The sequence below is a fragment of the Alosa pseudoharengus genome, unplaced genomic scaffold (genome assembly GCF_046254945.1).
Source record: "Alosa pseudoharengus isolate Yale_2024_CS ecotype anadromous, Long Island Sound unplaced genomic scaffold, YU_APseudo_1.1 YU_APseudo_1.1_scf_1, whole genome shotgun sequence".
NCBI classification, from domain to species: domain Eukaryota; kingdom Metazoa; phylum Chordata; class Actinopteri; order Clupeiformes; family Clupeidae; genus Alosa; species Alosa pseudoharengus.
Window position 1 is genome coordinate 45,961,665 of NW_027468564.1, and position 16,646 is coordinate 45,978,310.

General features: G+C 43.6%; 3 protein-coding genes across 3 annotated transcripts in view; 1 reads left to right on the forward strand and 2 right to left on the reverse strand.

Moving 5' to 3' along the window:
* The window catches only part of pdcd11 (programmed cell death 11), a 30,083-nt gene extending 23,917 nt beyond the window's left edge, over positions 1–6,166 (reverse strand). The window contains exons 1-11 of the mRNA XM_076289978.1: positions 6,084–6,166; positions 5,353–5,477; positions 4,890–5,030; positions 4,600–4,767; positions 4,288–4,449; positions 3,639–3,750; positions 2,538–2,713; positions 2,271–2,378; positions 1,764–1,973; positions 968–1,092; positions 464–524 (exon numbers count right to left, since the gene is read on the reverse strand). Of these exons, the coding sequence (XP_076146093.1) occupies positions 464–524; positions 968–1,092; positions 1,764–1,973; positions 2,271–2,378; positions 2,538–2,713; positions 3,639–3,750; positions 4,288–4,449; positions 4,600–4,767; positions 4,890–5,030; positions 5,353–5,454 (1,365 nt within the window). The 5' untranslated portion in view covers positions 5,455–5,477; positions 6,084–6,166. The remainder of the gene's footprint in view (positions 1–463; positions 525–967; positions 1,093–1,763; positions 1,974–2,270; positions 2,379–2,537; positions 2,714–3,638; positions 3,751–4,287; positions 4,450–4,599; positions 4,768–4,889; positions 5,031–5,352; positions 5,478–6,083) is intronic.
* Positions 6,167–6,344: 178 nt separating this feature from the next.
* On the forward strand, positions 6,345–7,614 carry atp5md (ATP synthase membrane subunit k). Its single transcript, XM_076289982.1, has 4 exons — positions 6,345–6,449; positions 6,942–7,047; positions 7,280–7,375; positions 7,503–7,614. Exons 2-3 carry the CDS (start codon positions 6,961–6,963, stop codon positions 7,367–7,369), a joined length of 177 nt encoding a protein of 58 aa, XP_076146097.1. The 5' UTR covers positions 6,345–6,449; positions 6,942–6,960; the 3' UTR covers positions 7,370–7,375; positions 7,503–7,614.
* On the reverse strand, positions 7,615–15,310 carry taf5 (TAF5 RNA polymerase II, TATA box binding protein (TBP)-associated factor). The gene is made up of 11 exons (XM_076289981.1): positions 14,877–15,310; positions 14,372–14,603; positions 13,574–13,889; positions 12,812–12,975; positions 12,265–12,400; positions 11,508–11,628; positions 11,127–11,256; positions 10,713–10,877; positions 10,166–10,343; positions 8,995–9,172; positions 7,615–8,350 (listed from the first exon to the last, which is right to left on the reverse strand). The coding sequence occupies exons 1-11, from the start codon at positions 15,301–15,303 to the stop codon at positions 8,133–8,135; spliced, it is 2,265 nt and encodes a 754-aa protein (XP_076146096.1). The 5' UTR covers positions 15,304–15,310; the 3' UTR covers positions 7,615–8,132.
* Between the last annotated feature and the right edge of the window lie 1,336 nt (positions 15,311–16,646).

The window sequence follows — 16,646 nt, forward strand, 5'->3', positions numbered from 1 at the left end:
TATCTGTACTTTTACTCAAGTAATGAAGCTGTGTACTCTGTCCGCCTCTGGTCATGAACACATGACACTGTCATGACACATGAACCCTAACCCTAATCCTAACCTCTAACCCTAATCCTAAACCTAAACCTAAACCTAACCCTAACTTGTTATGACAAAAACCGAATGTCACTTAATAACAGAAGCGTTATGTCAAAAACGTTTATGACTTGTTTATGACACATTCATGACAGTGTCATGTCACTCTTATGTCGATTCTGTCAAGTAAAGTGTAACCAAGATTACTTATGATCAACTGTAGAATAATACAGAGTTTTGGAGTTTTGGTGAAATCGAACTCTCGCTGTCTAGTTGTCTTCCAAAACACACTTTACAGACTTCACCTACAGGGCAAGTGCATCAGTATCCACACCTGAAAGGGAAGGAAAAATCTTGTTTAAGTTAGACAGACGTCTTTCCATACCTCTACTATTTGTCCGGACTTCAGGTCGTTGTATCTGAAGAAGGGGGCCTCAATGGTACTCCTAGGAGACAACAGACAGACGCGGACACTAGTACACTAGTACACTACAAGTACATTTATTCATTTAGCAGATACTGTTGTTCAAAGTGACTTCTATATAGTGTCAACTATATTAAAAGGGATTGCATTGTCCCCGGAGCAACTTGGGGTTAAGTGCCTTGCTCAAGGGCACAACGGTGGAAGCCGGGAATTGAACCCACAACTTTCAGGCTAGCCCAGCTCCTTAACCACTACGCTACCACAGCCCCAAGTATTGTACTAAGCATCAATTTATCAAACACACTGAATAATCTAGTCACGTTTCAGAAACATAGCAGTTCTTCACTCTTTACTCTTTACCGATCAACAACTCACCTGCTCACTCACATACTGTACACTGCCCCTAAAAGCAGTCGCATCAAGATACAACAAAGTGCATGACAACAATCTCCCTTTGTTACTCACTTGCGGAGGCTGATCAGGTGCAGCTGCTCCAGGGGGCTAAAGTCGGTGATGCGGCAGGTGATTTCCGCCTGGGCCTGCAGGTGGCTTGGGTTAAACGGCTCCTTGGGCTCCTTCAGCTGGTTCTTCTGCAGGACAACAACAACAACAACAACAACAACATGTTCAGAACTCTGCAGAGTCAGAGCACAGCAGAGCGCTCTAACTGAAGACATTACTCACGTTCCATCATATTACTTAGACACTACAGACAATAACATGATGGACACAGTCCAAGACACTAAACTCTTGGGGGGGAGGGGGTCACATTAGCCAGCGGCAAGTGGCAGGTTTCCTATTGTTCTCTATGGTTCGGCAGCGGAACGGTGGCAACACTGGCGTAACGCTAGTGTTGAACAATCTGAGCGCTGAACTTGGTTCAATTTTCAAAGTGCAACGCGAGCATATTGAATTGACAAACCGTTTGTGTTGCGAGTCTGTGATCCCCCGCCTTAGTAATTATTACAAGGCAGGGCTTCACACAAAAGCTAGACTTCAAAGATGGATACATATCTTGCCTATATCTTCATACTATGCCTTGCTTATGAAGCACACCACACCACACCACACCACAACACACACACACACACACACACACACACACACACACACACACACACACACACACACACACACACACACACACACACACACACACACACACACACACACACACACACACACACACACACACACACACACACACACACACACACACACACACACACACACACACACACCATCCTTCCATCTAACTCACGTGGCCAAATGCCTTGGTGCCGTCGGGCAGCTCCAGGATGGCACCCGAGTGGAAGTGCACGGCCGCCACCTTGCAGCCATGCAGCACCTCGCCCACGCGCTCGCTCTGCACGCTCTCCAGCACACTGCCCCCTGGTGGCAGGAGGTGGCTGCGCAGGGACAGGCCCACCTGCCGGGTGGAAGGCTCAACATACAGGACCCGCGCCAGCACCTACAGATGAGGGATCCACAAACATGGATGCACTTACACTGTAATGCCATACAACTGTAATGATGCCATCTACAATATGTGGGCTATTTCCTGACTACTTCGCTGTATACAAATGTATAAATTGTTTATGCATGTAAACTGAATTCTGTCATTAGTCATTATAGTAAACGACGAGGATCCAAGCGTAACTGAAAGGGATTTCTTCACCATCAACTAAGCTAAATAGTTATTAACTAAGGCTAGCTTTCAGTAAACATCATTTTGACATGACCAAATACTGATGGACACAGGACTCACTTCTTCCCCATTCTTGTAGCAGGAGGTCTTGTCTGGGTCGATGTGCATGAAGTCCACCAGGCCAGTGAAGGAGGAGAGGAACTCCAGGATGAGTCCATGAACGGTCACCTGTGGGGGGGGTGGGAGGTAGACGGCAAAGAGAGAGACAAGGGGCAAGAGACACAATCAATCACTGCACCAGCACAGAGGACAAATAAGAAAATCAGCCACTGTGTAAATCCTGGTCATTTCTAAACTATTGTTAACCAAAAGCAACGGGGGACTCACCTTCTTGATCTTGGCATTGACCAGCAGGCCTGGACACAGGTTGCTCAGGGTCCAGCCGTGATCGGCGTCGGCGACGGCCTCGGAGATGGCGGCCGGGTCCACGGAGAGGCGAACCAGACGACCCTCGTTCTTCACGTCCTCCAGCAGACAGTCCAGGTACTGTCCAAGTTTGAGCTCTGACGTACGGAGAGAGAGGAGGGGGGGGGGGAACAGACAAGACGCATGTTGGGCTCTGGAACTGAGTCATTTGAATTAGCGTGCTGCCAGGGTGTGTGGGAGACATGGCATTCTCACAATCAAATGCTTCTCCTTAAAAGTGCTGTAAGCGATGCCACGCGTTTTTTAGGCTAAAAACATTGTCACTTACAGCAAACTTCACCTCACCATCCACGATCTCTGCGGACAGCCCAGGCTCCAAAAATGGCAACAAAAACAACCTAGCCCATAAAAAACATAACAAACTGTTCCAGCTAATCACAGACGAGATGCTCGTTTAGGAGAGTTTCAATTGCACGGGAGAGAGGGGGAGGAAGTAGCGAGCTAGCTCTGTTTTGTTTGAATGTCAACAGAAGTGACGTTACCCAGCATCGCTTAGAGCACCTTTAAGGTGCTCTTTACCTTTAAGTGGCATAGGTATGCTATTTTTCTACAGTGTGGTGCTTGCTTTATGTGAGTTTATATGCCCCCTACTGGTAATACAAGGCATAAACCTAAAGTCATATGAACACATGCATACTGTGTGAAGCAAACTCATTACCAGCATAATTACTACAGAAGAGTGTCATTTATGGTCAAATTGTTATGCAGAACCATTGAACAGCCTCATAAGCTCTATCCTAATTTCTACTAGCATTAAGCGGTACAACTCAGTGGCTATGACCTGTTCTCAATCCAATTGTATCTGCCTTGTCTATAAAAGACTGAATAATTGTTTACAACGATATTCTTAAAAAAATGAATTCATGAAAACATTTCCATATCCAGATGCTAGCAATTTCCAAAAGGTCACCTTTTCTATATTCTAAAATCTTTTTTTTTTTTAAAACATTCACAATCCAGTATATTTAATTTAATTTGTATCAAATGACAGTTATATGATACCTTGTTTTGCAGCCTTTGCAGATGGCTTGGGAAGAAAAGCTTTTGTCCCACTGAGACCAATATCAATGAGGTAGCCATGGTCCTCAATGCTCTCCACGCATCCACTGATGGTCTACATTACACAAAGACAAATGATAATGTGAAATGTACAAAAACAATGACATTTGCAAAACACAAGATATTTGTTCTGATATTAATCTAGCATGCAAAAGTGACAAGTAAGGCACAATACAACTTTAAGCACCCTGTTCCTAAATAGGTGCCAAGATTTCAACCAATGATACATGTAACTTAAATTTAACAGACAGCTGATCGTAAAAGTATAAATTAGACCAGGGCCTTTAACTGTCAAAACTAATCAAAGAAATCTCAAGACCTATTTGTATTTAAAAGTATTTATCCTGTGGATATGCTGTGACTCAGTGAATGCTGTTTTATAGATGTGTCTATACTGTGAATTGTTGTATGCACTGTCTATGTTATTGTTGAGACAGAAGACAATGTCCATGCCTCACATGACAAAACAGTCTATTCTATCCAATTCTATAATCATTTCATTAATCAAAACAGAATATGACAGAATCTGTCTGAATCATGCTTTTAAGGACCCATCACCACCCAAACAACCACTCCACCAGCACTCACTCACCATGCCAGCCTTCAGTGAGCCAGAGGTCAACGCTTTGTTGACCTCTTTGGGGTTGATGGACACCTTGAGGCTCACGTGGCCTTCTCTGGACTCCACCAGAGAGGACACAACGGCTCTGACCACACAGCCAGGACTGAAGAGGTGAGGGAGAGAGGCAAAATCCTAGAGACAAACAAACAGTCACTGTCAAGTCAAAAACAAAATGCATCCACATATTGATCAAAGACTCGACTAAAAGGTTTGATTTACGAACAATTAACACTGGGTTACATGAAACATCGTAAAATATTTAATGACTGCATTTTTCCAAACCTCCACATTTTCTCCACTGTCCAGCTTTTCACTGAGCAACTTGTTGTAAGATTCACAGATGTTGGTCACGGGCAGGTATCCGGTCAGGCCACTGGGGAGTCCGACCACAATCTCAAAATCAGTTACTTCCTTGACGCAGGCCAGCAGCAAGGTGCCGACTTTGAGATCCTATGGAGATCCACAGATTTGTTTAAACAAACATGGACACTTCAAACAGTGCAAACAATGCAGTTGAATGGCATTCTGAGAGTTTAGAGTTTGAGTTGAGTAGAAACTTAACTAATACATACTTTCAGATGTAAGATGTCTACACTGGAAGCAGTGTTGAGCTTCAGGGAGTCCTCTTTGGTCTTCTTGCCCTTCTTGGCATTTTGCTCCTCATCCTGTTGATTGGTAGACTTCCTTTTTTTCTTAACTTCAGGAGCACGAGTCTGAGAAAATATATATTATGAGTATCTGCAAACAGTGAAGGCCCTCATTTAATTAGTGTGCAAAAACAATGCACACATATGAACACTACAGAGATATTGCTTTTCCCAGATCATGGTTTAAAAAGGATGCATGCCAGTGCCTAGTGCACAACAGGGATGTGAGACCTGTAGAATGAATATTCCTCTGGGTAAGGAATGCAACAGTATCGGAATGATTTCAACTCCTGCATCCCGAATAACTGCGCGTTTAATAAGAACACATTGGTCGTTCAACACCACACTCGCATTGAGCATGTCGTTCCCTCTACATACTTTACCTTACCTCAAATAGGTTGTCCACTTCCACATGAGATTTCTCAGGCTTGGTCGGCTGCGTGGTCTTCACTGTACCACCACGGGGAAAGTCCTCCTCTGTCGAGGCCATGGCAGAATAACCTCTACTCTAGTCTACAAAAAGAGTTGATAACAGTTGATGGTTAGCAACACAAACCATTACATTACATTTGACTGAGGCATTTTTAACCAAAGGAAGCGACTAACAACATGGTAAACAGTTTAAGTTTTAAAGCAATTCTCTCAACAATTTTAGGACAATTTAAAAACAGCAGAGTACAGTAAGAATAAGTGCATCAGTGAGTGCTGTTTTTAAACAGTTGAGTGTCAGTTCAAGACAGGTGGTAAGTGCTAGAACCAGCAAGACTTGTTGTAAGTAGTGCTATGAGAGGAACCAAGCAGAAAAGTGTTAGGCTAGCTCAACTTACTTGATAAATCCTGCCAAAACGTTTGTTGTTTAAGGTTACTGCAATGACTAACTAGCTATAGAGCAAATGTTGGTGAAAGTGGTAAATGTGGTCATAATAAGCGACATCATATGTACCATAACCTCAGAAATAACAATGCTTATGATGGAACCAGCAACAGCGTTTCCCACTTAACATTACACGTGGGTAACGTTAAGTTTAGTATGCGCTCCTTGCTAACGTACACATTTTAATATCTGCATCGTCAATTACGTCTATGTATACATATATCAATTTGGTAATCAGAACTTACCCAAATGATAAAAAGATAAATTCTTCCAGTATTTCCTAAACATGAAATGCCTGTGTACACGCTCACATGTTCGTATAGCGACCCGGAAGTAAACATTGAAGAGGCGGATTTAAATAAAATAAAAGGAAGTACATACCATGTTTCAAGAACCAATGAACGATAAGAATATTGTGATAGGCTGCACATGTGACGAATAGTGTTCCGAATATTTATGATTGACGTAAATCCTCTCCACTGACAGAAGGACTTTTAGTGAATTAGACGTGAGGTGCTAGTAGAGGCGGGATTTCCTGAGCTATCCATCTTCGGCCTCAACTGACTGAAGGGCACACCAGTTCCTACTAAAGACAGGGTCGAGTGTAGAGGGTAGGTTAATCCACTGATCGAATATGTGCCGTTTTATGTCATATATTTAACTGTCTTGAATGTTCTATTTGTCTTTGTTGCAGCCATTTAATTGTATAGGGAATTTAATTCAGCAGAACCATGGCAGTAATCGGGTTACCAGTTAGCTGGTATGCTAACCAGATAGCAAACTATGACGCTAACGTTAGCTGGCTAGCAAACTTGCATAGACGTTAAGCATACTTATTGCTGGCTACCTCTCAATGGGAATCTGTCAGCACGACAGCTTAACTGTAATTGCTCTTTTAACGTGCAAACTGTAAATTGTCTCAAAAGGAGGACATTCTGTGGGCCGACTCAAATGTCTCGTTGCTTGTTATTTGGTCAACCGTTGCATCTAGCATGAATCTACCGCAATTCAGCAAGTTGGTTATGTAATATAGTCGACAAAACGTCAAGTTCAGAGGGCATAAGGTCAGCTTGACCATTGTGTGTTTGTTTTTCTTCCCGCAGAATCACATATTTATCAAACATGGGCGGTCACGACGCAGGAACACAACACCAGTTCACTGGCCTCGCTAAGTACTTCAACGCATGGACCATCACGGGCAGGAGGAACGTAAGTTGCTTCGTCCAGTAGACCTTTACATTAAAGCTACATGGTAGGGGTCATGTGGAATTTTACCCCTAAGTGTGTTGTATTGAACTCACCGTTGAAATGTGTAAACATATTAGCTAAAACGGCGTAAATCAATTATTGTTCAACTAGGACTACTAAATGTACTGTGTAACGCAAGGGTGCCTAATTGGTAAGTGATATTTGCCTAATTCTGCCCTCCTTTCGTCCTTAGTGTGTGCTGGCAACATATGCTGGCATTGCAGCTATTGTCCTCATCTTCAAGCTGAAGCCCAAGAAAGAGAAGGCCATCAAGTCTAGCTAATTTAATGTAAGTATACAAGGGTGCACATAATGTATCCAACATTGACATTACTTGTCATTGAATACATGTATGGGCATTAAGTTACATTACTTTGAATTGAAAAACTTAACTAGTGGTCATTTTCTTTGCACAGGATTTCTGTTTTTGTTTTGCTCCGTTGTATGGAGGATTGGATTCCACTGTCCTTGTGCTGATGCCATCTCTGCTGTTGCAGCATGTTGATAATAAAGGATGTATGAAACGTCTTGTAGAAAACATGTTTGTTTATTTATGTATTTACATTAGAGGCACTAGGATATAAAAGTCTGTACATCATGAAGTATCAGTCGAGGACAATGGCAGTGATGCATAGATGTAGCATGTGTAAACTGAGGAAACAAAGAAAAATGTCCATAGGATCAGTATAAAAACAATGTATGTAGATGACAATGACTGCTGTTCAGTGAGAGCAGAAGCCTCAGTTTGCCACCTTAAAAGGGAGCACAGATCACTCATGAGGGAATCTAAAATGGCATCCCCTCTAAATCCACCAGGCAGTCAACCATTTCAACCCCAAACTAAGTTTTTAAGTTATTGATAAAAAGCTAACACACACTTGGTAACTGTTAAAAAAAAGGCATAAGCTCTTTGAGTTTGATCTGATCACCTCATGCAGATGAACGCACCACTTCAGACAAAGGAAGGGGTATGAGTGGATGGGGGTAATGTGTAAAAAATAAAAATGGATTTGTGGGAAAACAATCAAGAGATGGGTTGGAGGGGGTCATTGAGGGTTATAGGCCCCCGCGGCGAGGAGGAGGTTGCGTCTGGTGAAGTGTAGGTGGACAACGGGCGTGGACTTGGTCATGTAGGTGCCCAGCAGGAGCTCCTGGGAGTTGTCGGGCAGGTGGATGTGACCCGTGGTCGCGGTGAAGTCGTCTGTCTCCACGTCATCAAACGCCTTCGAGGCGTTCCACAGGCGAACTGTGTTGTCCATGGAAGCTGGAAGTTAAGTTTGGTTTGTTATTAAGTGTATAGATTGCCAGAGGTGGCCAAAACGGAACAAACCGTTCTCTGTCTCAATGACTGAAAACTGACCCTTTGACCTTGGCAATGTCAGTACTTAAGGTCATAACCTTAGCTACAATTTCTATATCAATATAATGCATGCACTGTTATTACAATCCATTAAGTAAAACTAATTTGTAGACTTTACAATATGCTATGCTGAAACAGGGCTTTTAATAACATCAGGTTCATGGGTTCAATTTCCTTTTGCACTTACCGTTAAAATGTAAGTCATGTCATCTAAAAACATTTAATAATAAAAATGTAACTGTAAATGCCATTTCTATTACAGCATGGTACTTCAGATGACTCTGAACTAAGTGGTTCACTGTATGGATGTACAGAGTTGCATTCACTGAGTCTTCACTTATCAGGTTGTACCACAACTCTGGAAACCCACTAAAGATATGCTAATAATCAAAACCTGCACATACTACAGACTGAATATAGGGTTAGATAGAAACGTAAACAGGGAAGTCCTTCAGTCAACTGATAACAGACTATCCCCTTGACACTGTTTAGCATTATGCTAACTGCTAAACTTAAGCAGTTCCCTAGCAGCAGCAGCAGCAGCAGACCTGAGGCGAGGATCTCCCCGTCGCGGCTGAACCTGAGGGCATAGATGGTGTCGGTGTGACCCTTCAGCTCCCCGATCATCAGGCCGTGGCCGATGTCCCACAGCAGCACTCGGCCGTCTGTGGCCCCCGAGGCCAGGAACTTCCCGTTCGGAGAGAACGCCAGGCTGTGAATGGGCCCCTGTGGGACGAGGGAATTACAAATTATTCACCTCCTGGACACTCCTGCAGGGGCGCTCACGCTACAATTCTTCTATTACAGTTTTTCTCAGTCGCTTTGGTGCTTTTCTCACATCACTATTAACATTTGCACAGCAGTTAGTGCAATTCTCAAAACAATTAGTGCAAACTGCAAAACCTAGTGGATGACCTGCAAAAGCACGTCACTTGCTCAAAATGGATAGTCCATTCCTCAAAAGCAGGTATTCATGTCAATGAAACTGTCAGTGTCATCAAAATAAGAAGTCTTGACACCATCGTTTATGAACAAGATAGTCAAATGGCTTTGTCATGTTTTCATTATGACAGTTCTCTCAGTGTTTTCCAATGCAAAAAAAGGTCAGAACTCGGTGACACTACCTGAACATGCTCAAGACAGCACTATACAGTACTTGTACAGCCATTTGAAAACTACAGTAAAGTTACACATTGCTGTAGTTAGGTAAGTAAGTGAGTACAAGACACTGAATACGTACATTTTTACTGTATGCTCTTTGCAATTCCACAGCATTGTGACAGAATTTGATAACTAGTTCAACAATTTTGTATGTAATGACTCAAGCAATGAAATGAAGACTATTAGTTTTATTGGGAACGACTATTCAGCATTCATAAGTATAGTTCATTTTGACTGACATGACATAAGCAAAGGATAATGTTAAAAAACAGCAGAGAATTGTATGAAAGCAACTGATACATGTCCAAAAGTATTTGCAATTTGTTCAGAGGAAGGAGAAATTGCTACTATGATGTGCACAAATGACTAAATGTTGTGGAGGTTGAACTAATAGTTATGAGAATTTTCATTCTGATCTGAAAAAAGCACCAAAGCGACTGAGAAAAACTGTAATATAAAAGGATTCATTAAAAAACGTTCACTGTTCATTAATCATATACTGTTTACACGCTTCCTGGTGATTTACAGAATTGAGGCTACACCTCAAGCCCTTCCTACCTTGTGTCCGGTGAGGATGCGAACACAGTTGCCGTTCAGGACATCCCACATGCGAACGGTGCGGTCAGCCGAACCCGTGGCCACGTAGTTTGAGTTGGGGTGAAATCGGGTACAGGTGACGTCAGCCAGGTGACCTGCAAATATGCGCAGAGGCTGGTAGTGGTCCGTGGCCCACAGCCTGAGAGAGAGACCAAACATGCTGACATTAGCCTCCAAAGCTACAAGGTAAATCCTCGGGGAAAAACCTTTACAAAGTCTCTAGTGAATTTTTCAAAGACTGGTGATATACTTGCACTGTATATCTCCATTGTATTCCGTGTATGTTCTCTTGTTCTGAATGTCATAAGATGCGTAACAATGAATATCTAAATTTCCCTCTGGGTGGATAAAGTATCCATCTATCTATCCAGCATCTCTAACGTTGGTATTGGTAGCAATATTCAGCTTTTCTACACAAGACTAGAGTTAAGGACCACTAAGATTAGGGAGTACTGGTATAATCTTTCCAATGTAAAGTACCAAAACAAAAGATCTAGCACACACACACCGAGCCACTCTGTCATGTCCTCCTGAGATGAAGTAGTAGCCATAAGGAGAGAACTGCGTGTCCCAAACGGGGTAGTTGTGTCCTTTGTAGCCGACTAAACACGTGTAGGTCTGAAGACTCCATAGCCTCACCGTACCATCCTCCGAGCTGGACAACAGGTAGTTCCTAAAGAGGAGAGACACAGGAAATTCTATTTATTATACTGTATGTGTGTTATGTATGTGTGCGTATTAATGTATATTCTTTACTGGTCACTTTTTTAAAGGAAAGGCGGATGTTTACAATTAGGCCTCTCTACACTACAATAACTGAGTGGGAAAATCACACACCATGTTATTTACTGTGCTGGTCTCTCTCTCTGTATATCTATTAGGGGTTATCAGTCGACATCAGCGCAGAGCAGTGCCAGCCTACCTGTCAGAACTGAAGCTGATCCCATACACAGGTCCACTGTGACCATACATGACCTTGGATTCGCTCGCCGACTTATCATCCATTATGCGTTCCAGCACATCGTCAGACTCTTTATCGATCATATTCAGGTCTGTGGGCAATCGGAAAGCCACAGAGTGTTATTTGACTCTTATCATTCTCCTAATTACAGAAGTCAGACTTCCTCTGTGTAATTCTATCGAGTCATGACTGTGTTTTATGTACAGCAAGAGAGGATATGACAACTGGCTGCTAGCCTGCATCCAATTTTTCAGTAAGATAAAAGGTTTGTTTAGTTTCAATAAATGTAAAGTTTATTTGTAAAGAATAATTAAAAGAATGAGAACGAACGATCACACTTACCAGCTGAAGACTTGACTCTCCGTAGTTTTTTCGGGGTGACGCTCCACACTCGGACCGTGGAGTCCGCGAACCCCCCTGCTATGAGACTTGAGTCGTCCGTGAAGTCCACTGCGGTCAAACCCTGAAACAGTTAATGTTACAATACAGTGAGTCTTAAAGGAGAAATCCGGCAAATTTTCACATAGATCTCTCTTTCTCGAGGTCACGGAGCACTGTCGGTGCGGAAAATCAGTTTTCGAGTACCTAGCTTGAGTTACTACAGCCAACAACTAATGCAGCCAGGCAGCTGCAGCGCTACACTCATGAACATGGGGGCTCACAGACATGCCCCCAGAGTGTAGCGCTGCAGCTTCCTGGCTGCTTCAGCATTAAGCAAAAACTCATCTGGTCAGATGGTAAATGGACTGCGCATATAGCGCTTTTCTACTCTTTCCAGCACCCAAAGAGCTTTACAGAGTAATTTCCACCCATTCACACTCACACTCACACACACACACACACACACACACACACACACACACACACACACACACACACACACACACACACACACACACACACACACACACTTCGACAGGGTCAGGAAGAGTTTGTCAGGACGAGGCTCAAAACAGCAATCTTCCGATTACTGGACGACAACTCAACCTCCTGAGCCGCCGCCGCCACCACCACCGCCCCTGTCGCTAGCCACTGAATGCCCCTTCCTGGTACTAACTGCCCTCCATGTTGTTGATATTTGGACTCGACCCTTCCTTACCTGATAGGCATTGAGGAAAGAGTAGAAGCAGATGGAGGGGAGGTTGTCCGGACTCAGACGAATGCGTTTGGTGGCCTCCTTCATGTTCATGATCTTGTCCAGCTTGTCCGAGTCTTTCAGCTCCGGGAGAGGGATTCTAACACAGACACGACCACGAGATGGTTCATGAGTCAAATGAGTCAAAAGTGACGGATTTCCTTGGAGTGTAAATCTGCCCTGGAGAGACTACTGGTATGGTGACAATGAAGCGCCAGTAATGATGAGGTGGGTGGATCCACAGAAGTGCTATTTGTAGAAAGTAACACAATGTAGTTGTTTTGTATGTAGTTACCTAATAACTAAGGTAGAATTGTGTCTGTCGATACCAATGCACGGACAGAATGCCTTGTTCTTCAGACCAGAAACATGACACTTTTTGGCAGCTCTCAACAAACAGGGTATCTCCTTAGCATTAAATGGGTATCCAGTACATTGAAGATAGTCAAAAGGGGAATTCCTACATGGTGTTTCTTCAAGGGAGCATCTTACTATATTCATGTAAACTCACCTGGTCTGCTGGGGGGCGTTTGGGTCCTGTTTCTTGCTCTTGGAGCCCATACTGTCCTTCTTGGGCTTCTTCTTCTTGGGTTTGCCTTCCTCGTTCTCAGCCTCCTCATCCTCGTCGTCCAAAGGTACCTCAATCTCCGGCTCTTTAAGGAGGCCGTAGAACACCTGCACATACAAAAGGCAAAGAACATTCAGATGGCTGTGTTGAGTGTAAACCGTGGAACCATTAGTTCTCACAGTTGCACTTGATTCCACAATTGCTGTACAAATTCCTGCCTTCTGTAAAGAGTGATTGATTGCAATGTCCGGTAGAGTGCAAGAAAGCAACAGAGAAACGCAAACAGTAATTTAGCAACTGAGTAATCGGTTTACAAATCAAATTAGTTTCTGCCTTCTCTCTCAGTCCATACATCTGTAGCACTGCCCTCACGGTTGTTGATATGTGGACTCAACAGCTAAACAAATAGCACTCCTCGCTTCCAAGGTGCTCCTTAAGCAACATGTTAATTGGCTCGGTCCGAACTTTGAGCCAATATACCAACCACAAGGTTGTTGATATTTGTTTCTCCATTTACAGAGCTAAGACTGTAGCAGCTATATGAACACTTGAAAGTACGCAAGACCACAAGAGAGAAAGCTAGACAGAGCTCAACAGAAAGTCATCGTACTCAATTATAGGCCTGTTGTTTATTTGTTTATCTGTGTTTATCCTCTCGTCCTCAGGTGACCCCCTTCCCTCCGCTCCGTCCGGCGCCACACTGACCTTGCCCTTGTTGGCCTCCCTGCGGGCCTCCCCAGCCAGGGCTCCGGACATGGCATCGATCTGGCTCTTGGCGCGCGGCATGCCGTCGAAGATGTCAATGTACAGGTGCTCCTGGATGATGTTCCAGATCTGGTTGTTCTGCCTCTCCTGCAGGTGGCGCTTGAGCAGCTGGTAGGAGTCGCGCGAGATGCGCAGCACAAACTTGCTGGTGCGGAAGTCCAGCAGCGTCTCGTTGCCACGCATGTGCTCGCGCTTGCTGACACTGGACAGCACGCGCAGGTCATCCTGGTAGTAGCACTCCTGGTCACCGCTGAACCTGAGGAGGAAGAGGAAGAGTTGTGGGGTAAGCTAAGGAAAGTTCACCAACCAAACAAAATTCCATACCTCTATAATTATAAATAACTTGACCAACAAAATAACATTACTTGAGATGGGTTCACCACCCTTTCGATGAGATATCATTCCACCTTAAAAAAGTGGAATGTGTTGGCCCTAGAAGTAAACACTACCACTGTAGACTCTAATGAACTCAGCAAATTTGGTACATGTTTACGTAAATGTAAGCTATATAGAGATGATGCAGGTTTTTCATAGAGATTAAAGCTTGCAGGCAACAGCTGAAAATCAGGACCAGGTGTAAGAACACATGCCTGGCAGGGAGAGAGACAGCTGATGTTCAGCACAACAGGGCTATTGAGATAACCATGCAATAAAACCATATCATCTTATCCATTCAAAATACAATTCCACACAGTCCACTTGTTTAAAACGTAAACAAGAGATGTCCCGTCCACTTACTTGTCAAAAAACGCTTTAGCCTCCTGCTCGTGGCTGTTGTAGACCAGCTCCAGGTACATGTGAACGAAAAGTGGGTAGAAAAGCTGAGAGAGCTCGGCTCGGTGGCAATCCAATACTGATTCTATGAAGTTCTTCAGGCCGGTGTAATAGGTGTCATAAAGGGCTGGATCGCCCTGCTGACTGTATGCTGATAGGACAACATTTACGTCTGGCTGGTCCTCCCCTCCGCTAGCTGTAAACAATACAAACATGACACTTGTAAGGCCGTGCAGGCTACTTATGTACACAGCAACAACAAAAAAACGTTAGTAGGCATATTTGAAAATGTTAGAGCTTTACAGTGCACTAAAGGGTTGACGTTGTATATTTAATTGTAACAAAGCGGACATGGTGATCACACAATCCTTCCATAAAATAAGCTTAACTAAACAATACATGTTGTGCACATGATGTAAAGCAGTGAAAAACATTACAAGTTCCATTAATTCAGCCAGCCAGCTCCCACCTTTGGATGGCGCCGGGGCAGCAACGCCTACAGGGGCTGCGGTAGCGATCGATACTCGGTTAAGAAGGGAGTTTGCATCCCCACCTTCGCCAACTTTCCCTGCAGGATCTGATCCACCGGATCCTTCAGCGCCCTGTGAGTCTTCCCCATCGTCCGATAAACCTGCTTCTCGACGCAAAATATCCACCGATTCCAATAAATTGTTTTTCTTGAGATACTGCAGCACGGCTAGCAATGTTTGCTGGTTCTCGGGTCCAGGCGGCGCCATGGATTTCGTAGTGCCTGTGGCTGAAGAAGCTGCATTGGGCGGCGAAGACAGCGCTCCCGTCGAACCACCCGTGATATTTCCAGCGCCATCGTTCAATGTATCTGTCTTTGTTTCTGTATCACTCTCCGACTCAATCGGCCCATCTTGCACAGCCGCCATTTTCCAGGGCTTTACATGTCATCAGTATGCGACGGTAGAAAGGAGCCAAGCCAAGTAGGCCTACGTCACAAACTTAATTTTGATTGGTCCATTCATTGCACGGACTGTATAGACCAAGGGGGCAGGCGAATTCCCGGAAGTAGAAGAATCGACGTAGGCTGGAGGGACCACCTCTCTGCTAACTCCCATAGAAGTACATTCATTCTATGATTTTTTTGAAATACCATAACTTCATATAACATATATCCTGTGCCGACATTGTAGCTTCTGTGTTATCTACATAAACACTACAAAGGCAAAACAGACTCCACTACCTCGTCCGTAACGTTGGTTACCCGTAAGAAGAATGGTTAGCTTGTTCGGTTGGAGAGAAGCTAGCTTTGACGTAATCTCTCTTTCGCGCCATAGGGAGATAACCGTATTGTTTGGATAAGAGGCTCAGTCCACCTTACTGTCTATGACGGTAACTCATAAACAAAACCTAGCATACACGACCGTATGTTAAGGTAAAGCATTACACAGAGGCAACCTAATAATACTAAAAAAGTAAACCTTTTTTTTTTTTTTTTAAAACGGCACTAATAATTCCAGAGGTTTTAGATGGATTGACCGTGGGTCGGAAAAGTGGAAAGAAGATTAGCTTCAAGGCTATAACTTTTTTGTTTTGTTTTAGCATGACTGTTTTTGAAGATGATCATGTGTGGTAGCTTCAACATTAACACGACTTGGTGAGGATGATATTAATAATAATACATAAATAAATGTTTAACTTTGATGATTTTGAAGGCGAAGGAAGTGTGAGAAGAATTTCTGTGTATCTATCATATGAGTTACAAGATTCAGTTCGATGGCTAACGTCACGAAGTTAAGTGTGAGTCTGCGCAGTACTGGGGGGACCAACTGAAAAATCGTTCTATTTGACTCAGTGCCCTCCCATTGAAAACGACGGAGTCTGTTCGTCCATTTCTTTTACTGTCTATGGTATAGACCTCTCCAGAATATATCCCGCCTCCTAACTTCCGTATCCATCCAACTTCCAGGCGTGGATTGTCTATGGGAAATAACATGGCGTTTTGAAAGATCGTACCTGTCAAACTCTGTAGGTGACAAAGTAGAAAAAGCTGCTGGGCAGATTGGCCTACACACTTCTGCCATCTAGTTTCCACTGGATTTTTTGATTTTCGGTGCCGTTTGAGTAGTATAGTCTATAGTATACTACTTAAACGGCACCGACAATCCAAAAATACGGAAGTTACGGAGGCGGGACTTATTCTGGAGAGGTCTATTGCTATTCATAGACATATGTCTATGGTACTATTGGTCTTCTTTCCCGATACATTATC